Genomic DNA, 16,856 nt, shown 5'->3' with positions numbered 1-16,856 from the left:
TGTGACAAGAGTGCCCCATGGTGGAGGTGAGGTCATGGTATGGGAAGGCATAAGCTATGGACAACGGACACAATTGCATCGATGGCAATTTGAATGCACAGAGATACCGTGAGAAGATCCTGAGGCCCATTGTTGTGCCATTCATCCGCTGCCATCACCTCATGTTTCAGCATGATAATGCACAGCCCCATATCGCAAGGATCTGTACACAATTCCTGGAAGCTGAAAATGTCCCAATTCTTCAATGGCCTGCATACTCACCATGTCACTCATTGAGCAAGTTTGGGATGCTCTGGATCGACGTGTACAACAGTGTGTTCCAGTTCCTGTCAATATCCAGCAACTTCGCAAAAGGCTTTGAAGAGGAGTGGGACAACATTCCACAGGCCATAATCAACAGCTTGATCAACATTATGCGAAGAAGATGTGTCGCGCTGCATGAGGCAAATAGTGGTCACACCAGATACTGACTGATCCACACCCCATATCTGTATTCCCAGTCATGTGAAATCCATAGATTAGGGCCTAATTTATTTATTTCAATTGACTGATTTCCTTACATGAACTGTAACTGCATGTTGCATTTATTTTTGTTTAGTGTACATCTATGTCATTCCAGATACTGTATTATCTCGATGGGTAAATGGAATAGAGTCAATCTCTTGATGAGTACTTTCATACAACACAGACATCATTTCTAGCAACAAATTAATCTACAGTACAAATGAATAATAATGTTTATCCAGAGTGAAGCATTACATTCAGTACTTTGCATAACATCCTTGCATTCTGTATCATATTACCTATTCATTCTGTATTGTTGTTACAAATTACATTATTTTTTATACTTAGGCTTTTAGACTAAGTACTGTGGTTTTATTTGATTTGGGAGGGATGTGTTAGAGGATATTGGAGTCGGGAGATGCTCTGAGATCACTTGTCTGGAATTGAAGAGACGCTGAGCAGGGTGAGAGTCCCATGTAAACTGTGGAGATGATCAAATGCTGCCCTCTAGTGAGAGAGTGTTTGTTGCTGAGGCAACAACTCACCAACGGGCTAGGAATGGCTGGGTGAGCGGGATGGATGGATGGAAAGCAATCCACAGAGAGGTCTCGCTAACAAGCCTCTTTCTTTTGTTTAGATATCTTATACAAGGCATGCCTATAATCATGACTGACAGCATCACTGTCAAAATCTCTATCTTTTCGTGCATAATGTAAAATTATACTTTTTTAATAAGAACTTCATTCATGCAGAAATCAGTCATATGACAATCAACATGCTTATTGGCCACAAGTAGTTACTTTGTTTCAATCTTCAGTACCAAAAAAATCCCACCTTGGCAAAATGAAACTAGGATTCAACATGCCAGAGGACACGGATAAGGTCCTTTAGAGCGAGGCAGTATTCTCCCTAAAGACTAGGCCCAAAGCTCTCCTCTCTTTTAAGTAGCCGGAACCCAAGTTCCCCTTGAACACTGTCTTCAGAGGAGGAGGGAAACAGAGAGAAGAAAGCAAAGAGGAGGAGGAGTCTACAAAGAGACATGTGAAACAGGGTTTGCCTATGCTATGCATTTATGCAAATAGAGCCAAAACTAATGGTGTTATTTCACAGGTGATATAGAAAGAAAACTTGAGGTACAATAATGTATCCCTTTGGCAGACTATTAGTGTGAGTGACCAGTTGAGACTGAGGGAAGAGAGGTAGAGGATATTAACATTATCATGAGAGGAGAGAGGGGAAGGGAAGGAGATCAAGCAGGAGAGCAGTTAGAGGAAGAGGAGGCAGGTGGGAGAAGCTGGGGTGAACTGGGTGGTTCATACCGTCTCATGACTGGTAGACCGGCACAATAAAGTATCATGTTTTGTGGCCAGCAGAAAACTTGACATTGCCATCTCATAACTAACAGGTCAAATAAGTTGTGCGGAGATACAGTAAGGCAATGTAGTGTGTTTCCCCATCCGAGTTCTAATTATAACGGTCCCAATGCTTGATGTTTTTCTCTGCTACACATTAGCCCAAGCAGAACGGCTCATCAATCTTAAGCATGCAGTAGCTCTTGTGCTATTTCCTATTCTTCTAGTGACTTTACCACAGGTTGAGTGACTTACAGGGAGGCTCCTTGCTGAGTCCAGGAAGACCACCAGCAGGGCAGATGACAGGTCGTCATTAGCCTGTCCTTTATCAACCTTGTTGCTGGTCAGCACCTGGGAGAGAGCGGGAGAGGACACGGACAAAGTAACTAGTCAGCACAGTAGTTACTGTAGTGTGAGGCAGCTTGATGTACTCCCCCTAGACAGAACACTAGTCCAATATATTAAGAGCAATCTGTACTGTTGGTCAAACATAGAACGATGTGTCTCATCAGCACAGATATAATGGACTGCAGAAACACAGTGTGTGTCCCAAATGGTACACGATTCCCTATTTGGTGCACTACTTTTGACTAAAACCCTATAGGCCCTGGTCTGAAGTAATTCACTATATAGGGAACAGGGTACCATTTGGTGTTACTGGGATCTATGAGTGGACATAATAATGTCTGGAACGGAGCAAATGGAAGGCGCCAAACACTTGGAAACTATGCGTTTGATGGATTTGATACCATTCCACCAATTCCGCTCCAGCTATTACCACGAGCCCGTTCTCCCCAATTAAGGTGCCACCAACCTCCTGTGGAGTGGACTGATGGAACAGACGTTAAATAAGAACTACAGAGTTCAAACAGGGTGAGCACTCCCTCTTGGATTCCCCGATCTATCCCTCTAATCTACATGTTTCATCTACTCTCTCTCCAGTGGATGGAGGAATATGTAGACCTATTCATGTTAAGTGTCTTAAAGCTGAAGGCCTGAAAACTCCTTAACATACAGACTGATCTATTTGTGTCCCAAATGGCACCCTACTCCCTATGGGTCCTGGTCAGAAGTATTGCACTATATAGGGAATGGGGTGCTAAGTAGATAAAAGGCGGTACCTGATCAAGATTTTCACGAGTGGGAAGCAGAGACAGCCACTCCAGTTTTAAGTGCAGCTTTCCGGTATTCACTTCCTCCAAGACAAACCACTGGAACGGAACAGAAGGAATTCAGTGTGCTGGATGATCACATATATTTACAATTGAGTGTTTCTATAGAGAAAGGAGTCAAAACAAAATACACATTGCCTCATCAACTTTCTGTTCCTTCTGAAGTTCAGCGACATCTATCAATAACCTGCAAGGGAAATATACACATGCTGTGAGTTCATTGGAGAGAGTGGCTGATACATGATAGCATAATGTGCTACAGCAGAAATCATGCATGACGTTCAAGTGATTTTGATGGCTGAGGAAGGATCCTAAAAGGATTAAGATCTATCACTTACTTTCCTAAGAAATCATCCTGGTCAGTGTCCTCATCAAACAGCTCTATCTCCAGGTTCTGTGGTCCTGAGTTTTCATACACCATAGCCTGAAGGTCACATTCACACAGGCGTGATGACAGTTAGACCTTCTCGGTTGCATACAGGACAACATATTGGTAATGTACTGGAATGTAGTTCATGTCAGACAACCCACCCACTCCATTCTCTCTCACACTGTCAAAGACCCAAGAAATCTTTCCCAACATAAGTTATCTTAAGAAATCTTCCTGAACCACTTTGTGGATGTTTAAAAATGTTCTCTCTACCTCATAGACTTCGTTCCACTTGGGATTGATGGTCTTCTTGATCACCTTGCTCCGAAACAGCTGGTTGTCGATGTGAAGGACCCCGTACGGGTCTGACTTGCCCTTTATTATCCCTCCCAGGAACATATCCTTAGCTAACAGCTCCTGGGCCTCTAGGAAGTGAATCCTCAGGACGCCCTGGGAGGAGAGAGATCAACATCACTGAGTTCATACATATCTCATAGTGATTTAATGTATTACATTAACAACATTGGAATTCAACAATGCCATAAGGGATAGGTTGCATTTCAACATAGCAAAAAAACAGTAGGACATTTGTTTGATTCGTTCATCAGGTTTGGCTTCATACGGTGGAATGTGTGTCTTGCTTTCAGACTCAGTGTAGTGTGAGTGATTAGTGGGAATCTTCCATCCGTCCGTCCCTCCCTACCTTAGGTATTGGGAAGCGAAGCTGAGAGAGCTGAGCCTCTCCCACCAGAGGAATGGTAATGCGGTTAGGCAGGACCAGGTAGCTGTAGATGATGTCCTGGATCAGGTTATCACACAGGCCACTAACGGGGGACAAAGAGACACAGGCTATAACACACACAGGCCACTAACGGGGGACAAAGAGACACAGGCTATAACACACACAGGCCAGGAGACACAGATAGAAAACATCTTCCATTTAGGCTGATTCTACCTCCATCCCGTTTCAACCAACATGTTGCGTCTCAAATGGCACTCTATTCCCTATATTGTGCACTACTCAGTGTCTTGTGGCGCTGACACTTAACAGTGATCTGGTGACTTTCGAGACTGATATCCAAGCAGAAGAGGCTACACAGCAGTGTACAGGCCATCACAGGGAAATGTCCTGTCAGCAGATCGGGGGGTGTTGCGATAGTTTATGGGGTTTAGGCAAATACAATTCAATTCTGGTCTTCCATTGGCAGGTGGAGAGTGGGGGGAGGGGTCACTATGTCGGTGTCCCAAATGGCACCCTATTCCCGATAGTGCACTACTCTTGACCAGAGCCCTGTGGGGCTGGATCAAAATTAGTGCACTATTTAGGAACAAGGGTGCCATTTGGGATTCAGTCCATGTGTGACAGCAGAAGCCAAGGGCACTGTCACTCTGAACTGTAGAGAGCAGCCCAACCACAAGTTAAACAAGGCCTACATGTATTTCAACTAGAGCCAAGACAAAGATTATTATAAAGGATGAACCCAAACCACATTCAATGTTCAGTTTCTCTAATGCCCACTAGATGGCAGCATTGTAGTGAATGGAGAATTCCCTCAGTGGGTGCATGTTAGTCCGTCAGAGCTGGGTTGAATTGTTCAGCAGAGCCTCCACCATCCTTCCTCAAAACTCCTCTGAGGATACAATATTCTGTTATGTCTATAAAAGGTTGTTTTTGGTGAGAACGTGTGTATCGGAAATATGTGGAGGCCAGCCTTCACATTTCTGAGTTTCTCTGCAGAAGGAATTCATTCATTGCTGGTGTTCAGCTGCTATACATTTTCAACAAAGCTAATTAGTAACAAATGTAAGTGACTATGCATTTTGCGCTCAGTCCTTCCTTTTCGTCTGTTTGTAGGAAAAGGTTAGCAAAACGACAATTCAACTTTTTAGACTCCGAGCGTGTCTGTGTGTTGAGGGAGTGTGAGCAACAACTTCCATTCCCAGGAAACAAAACACACACTACACAAACACTCACGGGTGACCGGAGGTGCCTGCTGTTTTAGAAGGAGATGCAAATCCCACCAGAGGAAACCTGAGCCCTGTACACAGAACCCCCTCTGTCTGTACACACCACACACACGCCCACCCACACGAAAAGCTCAGAATAAGGCAGGGTTGGGCAGGTTTCAGGTTCAACACCCACACACTGGTGTTTCCTTCAAACCTGTAAAACGAGGAAATCTACATTTCACAGGGCGGAGTCTCTCAAACCCACAATGTCTCATACCAAAACAAAACGACACACCAGACACTATACTCATTTGTTTAGACGTGGACCTTAATCAGGGCACAGCTTCTACATTATCTAGCAAACCACCACAGCCATGTAGGCCTATACATGTCTCTTCATTGAATGAAGTATATTCAAATGGCCCCATTCAAATTTCTGGATGGCCCACTGCACTACAATGACAATCCTGTATGTGTGGCGTGTTGGTCACTTCTAACAGTATGTTCCAGGGAGAATAACCTGGACAACTGTATCTACGTTTGCCACTGGTCTTTGTTTTTATTTCACCCCAATTTTGTTTGGCATAAGTGAGCATTGGGGCGGCAGGTAGCCTAGTGGTTAGAGCGTTGGGCCAGTAACCGAAAGGTTGCAAGATTGAATCCCCGAGCTGACAAGGTAAAAATATGTTGTTCGGCCATCATTGAAAATAAGAATTTGTTCTTAACTGACTTGCCTAGTTAAAAAATATCACTTGCAGATAAGTTTCATAGGTAGCCATTTACACTTGTACCCGTATGCTGGTTGAAAATGGCACTGATAAGCGCCTAAGTTGAAACGCAGTGGCTGTACAGTAACATACTATAAATGACATCAGAGCTCAGGCTCTGTGCTTCACAGTGCTGTATGGGTTTTGACTGACAGCCGTTCTGAACTTGAGCACCGCACACGACAAGAAGTTGCCCCATCCCTCCCACTAATTGGGCAACTTTTGCCAAATTGTCCAAGTGAGGGAAATGCTGTAAATTAAAAGGAATCAATGTATTTTGAAAGATAGCAATTGTAATAAATAGAGCTTTGATATCATACAAGCAAGCCAAACACACGTGAATTAAAATGTGCATTTCACATTTCCATATCATAAAACTCATGTCATGTACAGTATTAATGTTTATGATCACTATGTTTGATGTAGTTACAAAATGACATGGCGTCAAACCCTGGGTTGTTCTGAACAGAATGAGCCTGTTTGTCTGTTGTGAAGAGAATTCACCGCGGCACACCTGAATGCACTCATTTATAACTTAGCTAGTCATGTTGGCAATAGAACAAGCTTTCAAATGATGCCCACCTGACCCATATTGCAATTTATAAATGGTCTGTTTTTGGATTGCAGCTACCAAATATTCCAGGAATTTTCTTATCATGTTACTGAATGTATCCAGAGTATTTTCAGATTTATCAACAAATGCGGCGAAAAGTACAGTAAATGTAAAATGCACATAAAATGAACAGTGTAATGTTTGGATTCAGTCTTGTGTCAGGTGAACTGTTGTGACCTCAATGTTGGTCTAATAATTTTCCCATAATCTCCAAACTGTTCCTTTTCAATTGCTACCATTCTTACGCTGTTCATATTTCTACTGTTGGAAACATTTCAATTTAGCCCTTTCCATACAGGTCAATTCCCACGAGTGTAACGGGTTAAAACACCCCCAAATGAGAACGCTATTGAACAGAGGTAGAGTTGTGAAATGTTGAAATAAGCTAGCTCTGGTGTATCGTAGTGGATGTACAGTACACTCACCTCCATATGCATTTGGACAGAGAAGCTAAAATTGTATACAGTATTTGGCTCTATACTCCAGCATTTTAGATTTGAGATCAAATGTTTCATTATAGGTGACAGTACAGGTTTCATTTGAGGGTAATGAGTATGTTCATACATATCGGTTTTACCGTTTAGAAATCAAAGCACTTTATGCATGCATCTAGTCCCACCATTTAAAAAAAAGTTTAGTATTTGGTCCCATATCCCTTGCACACAATTAAACATGTTAGCTTCACTGTCCAAATACATTTGGAGGGGAGTTTATGTGATAGCTACTTTTTCTCTAGTAGCACACCATCCACCACATGGCTGCCTTGATTAGAGCTGCTAATGCATGACCTCATGGCGCTGGGACCTCACAGTGGCGTATGACTACTTCTAACACACAGCAACAGGGGCTACATACATCCCAAATGGTACCCTATGCTCTATGGGTCCCGGTCAAAAGTAGTGCTCTACTGTATATAGGGAATAGGGCGTCATTTGGAACACACCCAGAGAGTGCCATGATGACCATTCCCCCTCCACATCTCCCACAGACTACAGCTCAGTCTGAAAGAGTGGATCTACCATGGTTTATTACAACACACACACACTTCCTCAAAATGGTGAGAGTGTGTTGACATTGCTACCTCACCAGCACCACCATCACTCCCTCCCTCCCAGCCCTAAAAGCTGCCACCTGGCCCTCTCTCCACAACAATTAGGCCTTCATGTTCATGTTCCCTCCTGTCTGTTTGTCTTGTCTTGTTTGTGTCCCAAATGCTACCCTATACCAGGCCCCGGTTAAAAGTAGTGCAATATGTAAGGATATAGGCTGTCATTTGAGACGCATCCCTGGTTGTCGTCACAGGAAGAACATTTTTCATGCCTGGCACAGGAGCCAGCCCAGTGCTGAATCAAAACAGCCTATTAAGCTCAATCAGCTTTTAGCCTTTCACTGGCACAATTAACTACATGATATAGATAGATACCTTCCCCTCCTCCTCTACCTCCTCCCTTCATCCCTGGTAAGTGGTGAACACATTAAAAATGGTTGCCTCTAATCTATTAGCCTATTTGGACTGATAAACTGTGTATCATACCCCTTCACTTATTCCACATTTTGTTGTGTTACAGCCTGATTTTTTTTACCCATCTACACACAATACCCTATAATGACAAAGTGGAAACCTGTTTTTCGAATTTTGTGAAAGTTTATTGAAAATAAAATACAGAAATCTCACTTAGATAAGTATTCACACCCCTGAGTCAATACATGTTAGAATCACCTTCGGCAGCAATTACAGCTGTGAGTCTTTCTAAGTAAGTCTATAAGGCTGTGTGTCTAGACTTGAAAGTTCATGCAGCTTTTGTATTCTGGTCATGGAATTCTGAACACGTCATGCGTCTACATTTACATTTGTGTCCACATTGTGTCCGTTCCCACACTATTCAAATGCCAGTATGCATTCCACAAAACGGTGGAATAGGCAAAATATGATAACACAACCAAAAATTGTTTTTCTAAATATTAGCTAGCTAGCTGGCTAGCATTTATGAGGCCAGCAAACAGGTCCCCACATACTAGGAATGTACTTACTCCAACGTTACAATGAAAAGGTGTCTCTCTGTCCCAAAATACATGTTTTCTGGAGACTTGTGGGAGGAGTGCTGATGACGTCGCCCACTGTATGCGGGTTCGGTGGTCTGATTGTGTCCAAACTGAGGAGAAATCTGCACACAATGCATCCCTGACCACCTCCTGAAATGCCAGATCTGAACACAATCAGACCACAATGTGACTTTTGTGCATCTAGACCCGTCTTTTCAATGTGATCTTCGTATTCTGATAGCAGAAGTCACATGTATGTGTCAGGTGTAGACACAACCTAAGAGCTTTGCACACCTGGATTGTACAATATTTATACAAAACTGTAACTAGGCTACTCAGGAACATTCAATGTCGTCTTGGTAAGCAACTCCAGTGTATTTAAAAAAAATATTATGTAACCTTTATTTAACTAGGCAAGTCAGTTAAGAACAAATTCATTATTTACAATGGTGGCCTACCCCAGCCAAACCCAGACGACGCTGGGCCAATAGTGCGCCGACCTAAGGGACTCCCAATCACAGCCGGATGTGATACAGCCTGGATTCGAACCAGGGACTGTAGTGATGCCTCTTGCACGGAGATGCAGTCCCTTAGACCACTGCGCCACTAGGGAGCAGTATTTTTGGCCTTGTGTTTTTTATTGTCCTACTGACAGCTGAATGTCTCCCACTGTCTGTTGGAAAGCAGACTGAACCGGGTTTCCCTCTAGGACTTAGCCAGTGCTTAGCTCTATTCTGTTACTTTTTATCCTAAAAAACTCCATAGTCCTTGGTGATGACAAGCATACCCAAAACATGATGCGGCAGGTAGCCTAGCGCTTAGAGCATTGGGACAGTAACCGAAAGGTTGCTTGTTCGAATCCTTGTGGCAGTAAGATGGGAAAATCTTCCATTCTATCCTTGAGCAAGGCAGTTAAACCCTCCCAACAACTGCTCCCTGGGCATCGATGACGTGGACGTTGATTGAGGCAGCCCCCCACACCTCTCCGATTCAGAGGGGTTGGTTAAATGCAGAAGACACATTTTGTGCAACTGACTAGATATGACCTTTCTCTTACCATGCTTAAAAATATGAAGAGTGGTACTCAGTGATGTGTTGTGTTTGCCGCAAACATAACTCTGTATTCAGGATATAAAGTTAATTTCTTTGCCACATTTTTGCAGTTTTACTTTAGTGCCTTGTTGCAAACAGGATGCATGTTTTGGAATAGTTTTATTCTCTTTAGGCTTCCTTCTTTTCACTCTGTCATTTAGGTTAGTAGTGTGGAGTAACTACAATGTTGTTGATCCATCCTCAGTTTTATCCGATAACAGCCATTAAACTCTAACTGTTTAAAGTCACCATTGGCCTCATGGTGAAATCCCTGAGCGGTTTCCTTACTCTTTTGCAACTGAGTTAGGAAGGATGCCTGTATCTTTGTACTGACTGGGTGTATTGATACGTCATCCAAAGTGTAATTAATAACTTCACCATGCTCAAAGGGATATTCAATGTCATCATTTTTTTAACATAATCTACAAATAGGTGCCCTTCTTTGCGATGTATTGGAAAAACCTCTGTGGTCTTTGTGGTTTAATCTGTGTTTGAAATTCACTGCTTGACTGAAGGAACTTAGATTATTGTATGTGTGGGGTACAGAGATGAGGTAGTCATTCAAAAATCACGTATGCAACTTATGTGACTTTTTAGGCACATTTTTACTCCTGAAACGTATTTAGGCTTGCCATAACAAAAGGGTTGAATACTTATTGACTCAAGACATTTCAGCTTTTCATTTTTAATAACATTTGTAAAAATGTCTAAATACATGATTCCACTTTGACATGATGGGGTATTGTGTGTAGGCCAGTGACACAACATTTTAAATTCAGGCTGTAACAACAAAAGGTGGAATAAGTCAAGGTGTAAATACTTTCTGAAGGCACTGTACGTAGTGCAATACTTGTAGAGGTTGCCATGGAAACAATTAATATGTCCTGTAACTGTAGACCATGCCCTCTGAATAGACCAATACCAAGACTTGATTTCCCTAAACAAAGTTATATTATAGGTCAAGCCAGTTCCACACCACAACAGTAATAAGAAGCAGGGTTTGCAGTCGTGCAGTTGTCACTTACTTCAAGCCTGGGATGTCCAGAATATTTGTGAGGCCTGTCCAGTTTATGTCCAGAAACTAAAAGGAAAAAGAAAACATGCCTTTGAGTAACAGAGAGAAAAAAACAAAGCAGAACTCTGAGGAACTCTAGGAAATCTATAGGGTGTGATGAGCCCAAACAGAGTGGAACTACTACTGTGTGCACCAGAAACACAGTCATCTCATTTAAAGTCATCTCATTTAGGAAGTCAAGCAAAAAATAGCTCCTCGTCTTCTAAGCTTACGAAGAGCATTCTCACTAGGAGGGCATCAGTCTGCTCCATTGCACTGGTAAACAATAAGACTAGCTAGAGAGGACATGCATATTGTGGGTAGGCTTTAGCTTTGTGTGTTTCCTGCCAACCCTAGTTAACTAAGCACTGAATAATAAGGATACTGAAACACACACAGCTTTATGTTTTAATCGAGTGTTCTCATCTAGCTAATATTCTCATTTAGCTATTCATCGCAATAAAATGAGTAGAAAATGACGACAGACAATTAGTATAATATCAATAGTTCAAGTTGTTTTCTAATCGTTTAACTAAGCATAAACACTTGCAAAAAAAATCAAAGAAAATAATGACCAATTTGTATTTAAGATCGATGAGAGTTCTGTTTTAATAATAAGAAGTCTATCGAGAGAGTTGACAAACAGTGTATCACTCTCAGCGACTCAGATATTATCAGCAGAAGAGGAATTTCCAATGGCTAAAAAGCAGCAAATTGGAAGCTGCTCAACAGCTAATAAAAGCTTGTCCATGAGGAGTACAGTTTCCTAGTAAAACACAACAGCACACTCATTCACAGCAGCATAAAAAAATAGCCAAAAGACATTCATTTGAACTGGTTCTAACTGACATTTCCAGAGCAAGGCAATAATTGATACTTTACAATCAAAGATGTTATCCACTTTCATCATGCCATATCTTTGAAGACAGCTACAAATGACTACTACAGTATCTGGTAAATTGTTATTACTTTGACCTGAACAGTGAACACGGACAATAACTTTAAAAGCGGTATCTAGAGCGGAAAGCAATTTCTTGAGGAAAATGAGCACTGTCGAAAAGATTGTAACACCGTACAGGGAGACGGATTGAATGCTTACAAGATTCTCACTACAGGGCAAACTATACCGTATCTACAGTAACTGTTCATTCTGTACTGCTTTCATGGAAGAGAGGACCGTAGGCTGTACAGTATGTGGCAAGCATTGTCTGTATGTCAAATGGCACCCCAGCCTGGTCTCAGAGAGCCAAACGTATTATATTTTACTAAAATCCATCATGGACAACTTTAGCATTTCAGCTAAGTAGCACCTACTATATTTTTAGCTACTTTTTAACTACTTAGCATGTTAGCTAACCCTTCCCAAACCCTAACCTTAATCATTTAACCTTACACCGAACCCTAACCCCTAACCTAAAGCAGCATATCATACTAAAGCAGCTGAACGTAGCATATCATACTAAAGTAGTCTAATGTAATACAGTATATCATACTAAACGGGTCAAATGCGACCAAGAAGAACGATACTATACGTGCTACAATTTGCATTATATTGGACGACCGCTATTATATTGGTAGGCCTAACGAAAAGTAACATAATCATACTAAATGGAGTAGCAAGGATTTTTGTAAAATATAATGCGTTTTGCTATGAGACCGGATTGGGCACCCTATTCCCCATGCAGTACTTTGCACTACTTTTAACCAGGGATTTTGACCAGGGAATAAAGTGCCATTTGGGACGCATCCTTAGTGTGGATTGGATTCCAAACAAATACTTTAACGCCAGCTCGAAGTTTTGAGGACAATGCCAGAATGTGTGCAGCAACGGTGCACTGTAGCGTCACAATACTGCACGACTGCAAAACGACTTAGAACAACGACAAACATTTAGTAGGCTCAGGAATTAACGGAGGCCTAGACAGTGTTCCAGGGTCGTAAATGAAGGAATCAAACTTTCTGAGAATGCTGTGTTGTGACAGTCTCTAGGGGAACATAGCCTTGTGACCTGGTTAGCTATGTTACTGGGTTAGTCTGACCGGTATGGTGAAAGAGCCATGGGTGCATACCAAATTCCACCCTATTTCCTATATAGTGCATTACTTTTGTGCACTACATGGGTAATAGGGTGCCATTTGGGATGCAAGCCATGTCTTTCTCTGTTCCAGTACCCAAGCCAGAAGTTCTGCCCACTGAATCATAGAACACTATCTGCCTGTATGCCACTCCCCAAAAGCAATGCTCTATGTAGGCTCCTCTGAGTTTATGAGTCATACATGCCATCAAGAAAACTCAGATGACAGCAAAGCAGTCTAGGCACATTACCTCTCCCATCAAATTCACTTTATTTTCAGACACGGTTCATGGGTTTCTAAAAACATTGACTGAAACAGTGTTTGAAATAAGGAGAAGGGTAGGCCTAAATCAATTGTAGATAAGAATCAAGCCTCTGCCCAAATCCTGGCATTATCGTTTTCTCCAAGTTGTTTCTTACCACATTAGCACACTTCTTACCATAAAAGGACCGGCATTAGTCTACCGGTTGTCATGGTTACCAAATAAAGTCAACCAACCATGAGGTGATATGTCATGTCTCATGTGCCAGTGGTCATCCACTAAGAGAGTCATGTCATGTCTCATGTGCCAGTGGTCATCCACTATGAGAGTCATGTCATGTCTCATGTGCCAGTGGTCATCCACTATGAGAGTCATGTCATGTCTCATGTGCCAGTGGTCATCCACTATGAGAGTCATGTCATGTCTCATGTGCCAGTGGTCATCCACTATGAGAGTCATGTCATGTGCCAGTGGTCATCCACTAAGAGAGTCATGTCATGTCTCATGTGCCAGTGGTCATCCACTATGAGAGTCATGTCGTGTCTCATGTGCCAGTGGTCATCCACTATGAGAGTCATGTCTCATGTGCCAGTGGTCATCCACTATGAGAGTCATGTCTCATGTGCCAGTGGTCATCCACTATGAGAGTCATGTCTCATGTGCCAGTGGTCATCCACTATGAGAGTCATGTCTCGTGCCAGTGGTCATCCACTATGAGAGTCATGTCTCATGTGCCAGTGGTCATCCACTATGAGAGCATGCTTGTGTCCCAAATGGCACCTTATTCCCTATATAGTGCACTACTGTAGACCAGAGCCCATATTAGTGCCCTATAAGGAATAAGGTGCCATGTCTCTGAACTGTGGGTCTGCTACAGTGTGAAGGTTGAGGACCGGGGCCAAGGTGAGATTATGTTTCTAACTTTGTTCACATTTAAACTGCTCATTTAACAAATGTCTGCAAAGCTGAGAAACATGCTATTAAGCAGCTCAGAGAGTCAACATCTGGGTGATTTAAGACGAGGACTTGTAGCGTACCTATAGTAAGCAGACATTAGTGCAAAGCATAAAGCTGTTACAGTACAGTTTAAAACTCTACTGTATAAATGTTTTGTCTACGGAACATTTCAGGCTAAATTCAAGCTTGTCAATCATTAATGTTCGGTCGATTGTCAAGAGACCAGAGGTGCCATTTTAAAACCGGTAAAATTACATCTATTCTCCCACATTCTAACAAGTAAAGTGCTGCAGGCACAAGCTTTGACAGGATTCTGACCACGACACAGCAGCATTGTTTCCCATAACGAACAGCTCTAATGACCTAAAGGCCTACAAGGTAAACAACATGCTGTGCTCTTGTGTGATCATGACAGTGTTCCTTCATTTTTCTTATTCAACCATAACACATTCCAGCAAAATTAGGAACTTCTGAATTCTGGCAACAGAATGAGCACATTTCTCACCTAACCCAATTCTCACTTGGATTTGAATGTATTGTCAGGCAAGGAGTGGCACGTGATGCCTTACCCAAAATGCATTACAGAATACAGGACACAAGAAAGAACATCTGACAGTGATCATGTGATGATGACGCTTTCAGCACTTGTCTAAGGCCTGGGCAGGGTGTTTATGATGATTTTCCTGTCTCTCCTGATGTTGACACAGATACAGTTCACAGCCTGCTCCAATGTTCTGACTGCAGTGGGGATATAAAGAAGATATAGCTGCATCCCAAATGAAACCCTGTTCCCCAATCCCTACATAGTACACTACTTACGATCAGAGTCCTATGGGTCCTGGTCAAAAGTAGTGCACTACATAGGGAATAGAGTGCCATTTGGATGCAACCATAAAGAGCAGCGACTGGTTGACTGGCAGGCAGGCTGCAGAGCAGTCCGAACCGCTGTCTGGCTTTTATCTAGCGAGGCAGGACGGCGGGCGGCATGCACCCACTTAGCCTTCACAAAGTGGATTTAACTTACTTAGGAAAACCGCCCTAATGTTGGAAACAAACATCATTATGTTGTAATCTAGAGTGATATTTATTTCTTTTCTAAGCAATAGCACACAATATTTGATGTACAACAGGTTTTTAAAGGACCAAAGAGTTTGTCTGCTTCGTGTTTTCATTTTTGCCATGAAAAAAAGTGATGCTGCTATCGTCATAGCCCTGCTAACTAAGTCATGACTCCAGACAGCAACCTACCAGTAAAATGCATTGATTATCCAAGGTTCATTTTTTTAAACAACAACAATCAGTGCTGTTTATAGATTTAGAGCACATGATAAGGATCTCAATGTAATGACATTGGGTTAAACAAATGCCCTCTGTTAGTCAGTAGAAAGAAAAAGTGGTTTCCACTTTGGTTATGACCGCATGCCATGAGAATACTGCAACATCAAACAATGCTGGTGAGGCCTTTTATCCTGGCTGGCTGCACTGCTCCACTCCGCTCTACATTCAAACACACAGTGGCTACACTACACAGCCACAGCAACGCCACTCACACTTCCACCTCCCTCGCCCCCAGCTCAGTTGGGCACAGGTTACCAGCCAGTCCTAAAGGGTGTCAGATACCTCACTGATGGTAGCTTTAAGACCAAAAACACAGCTTAGGGGATAGATAGACTGTCTCTGTCAGGGTAGAGGGGCAGGAGGATTATGAAGGACCAGCGCTTTACAGGTAATGCCTTCTTCAAGGGGCGGTAAATCCAATAGAAATGATAGACTGGTTAGAGGGGTAGACCTTTCACTCATTCTTTTAAAAGTCTCTATGACTGCACTACAGGTCAGAGGTGAACGTGTACAGGCACCATGGGCTCTATAGCAGTCTAGCCTGGTCCCAGATCTGTCAAAACAGAAGAGACAGATGTGGGACCAGGCTAAAAAGAGTCCAGCTCAAGAGAAATAGCAGAGCTCCAGAGGTTAAAATAAGGCTTAGACAGACGGCTGTTTGTCGCTCTTAAGGACTTCACTACAGCCCAGTCTTCATCCCAGGACTTAGACCAAGGCCTCGGACCATATCATGGGGAAAATAGCCCTCTGGCCCATCTCTGTGGTCTGTGTTTGTCGGGCTAATGACAGCTCCTCGTCTCTGCTGCAATGTCTCAACTAACTCTATTTTATTAACGCTGTATCATTGCATCACAACTGATACTAAAAGTGGTTAGGATTACGTTTTACAAAGAGCGTAGTTATAGACTGGCTAGGAAAATACATGTGGCATGCTATTGTAATCAGGACTGGACTGTAAAGGTTGGTTCTGTGTGACGATTATCGAGCTTAACTGGCGGGAAATTATTCATCTCATCAGCCCTGGAACAATCTGCTCACAGCACTGAACCAACACTAACTGATTTTAGTTTCTTTAGGGGTTAATATGTCTTAGGCCAAGAGGGGAGGGTTGTTGTATGAGATGGTATAGATTGGATGTCCAGCTGATTTACCATAGACCTTTAATGAGTAATAACAGGCAATAAGCAGCATAGTTCATCTTGGAGGAAAATCAATATGAGGAGTAAGCAGAAATCCTACCCAATGAGAAAGACGCAGCCTCGACTGCATAACAGCACAGAGACTTAAAATAAAGCTCATTTGTTCTC

General features: G+C 42.5%; 1 protein-coding gene across 3 annotated transcripts in view; it reads right to left on the bottom strand.

Annotated features, from left to right (window-relative positions):
* The window catches only part of LOC106568822 (extended synaptotagmin-2), a 60,196-nt gene that overhangs the window by 17,814 nt on the left and 25,526 nt on the right, over window positions 1–16,856 (bottom strand). For all 3 annotated transcript variants that reach the window (XM_014139511.2, XM_014139512.2, XM_014139513.2), the window contains exons 8-14: window positions 10,889–10,944; window positions 4,102–4,222; window positions 3,672–3,848; window positions 3,367–3,452; window positions 3,167–3,215; window positions 2,978–3,067; window positions 2,112–2,207 (exon numbers count right to left, since the gene is read on the bottom strand). In XM_014139511.2, coding sequence (XP_013994986.2) covers window positions 2,112–2,207; window positions 2,978–3,067; window positions 3,167–3,215; window positions 3,367–3,452; window positions 3,672–3,848; window positions 4,102–4,222; window positions 10,889–10,944 — 675 coding nt within the window. The remainder of the gene's footprint in view (window positions 1–2,111; window positions 2,208–2,977; window positions 3,068–3,166; window positions 3,216–3,366; window positions 3,453–3,671; window positions 3,849–4,101; window positions 4,223–10,888; window positions 10,945–16,856) is intronic.

Source organism: Salmo salar, chromosome ssa14 (genome assembly GCF_905237065.1).
Source record: "Salmo salar chromosome ssa14, Ssal_v3.1, whole genome shotgun sequence".
NCBI classification, from domain to species: domain Eukaryota; kingdom Metazoa; phylum Chordata; class Actinopteri; order Salmoniformes; family Salmonidae; genus Salmo; species Salmo salar.
This window is presented reverse-complemented; position numbering and strand designations above follow the sequence as displayed.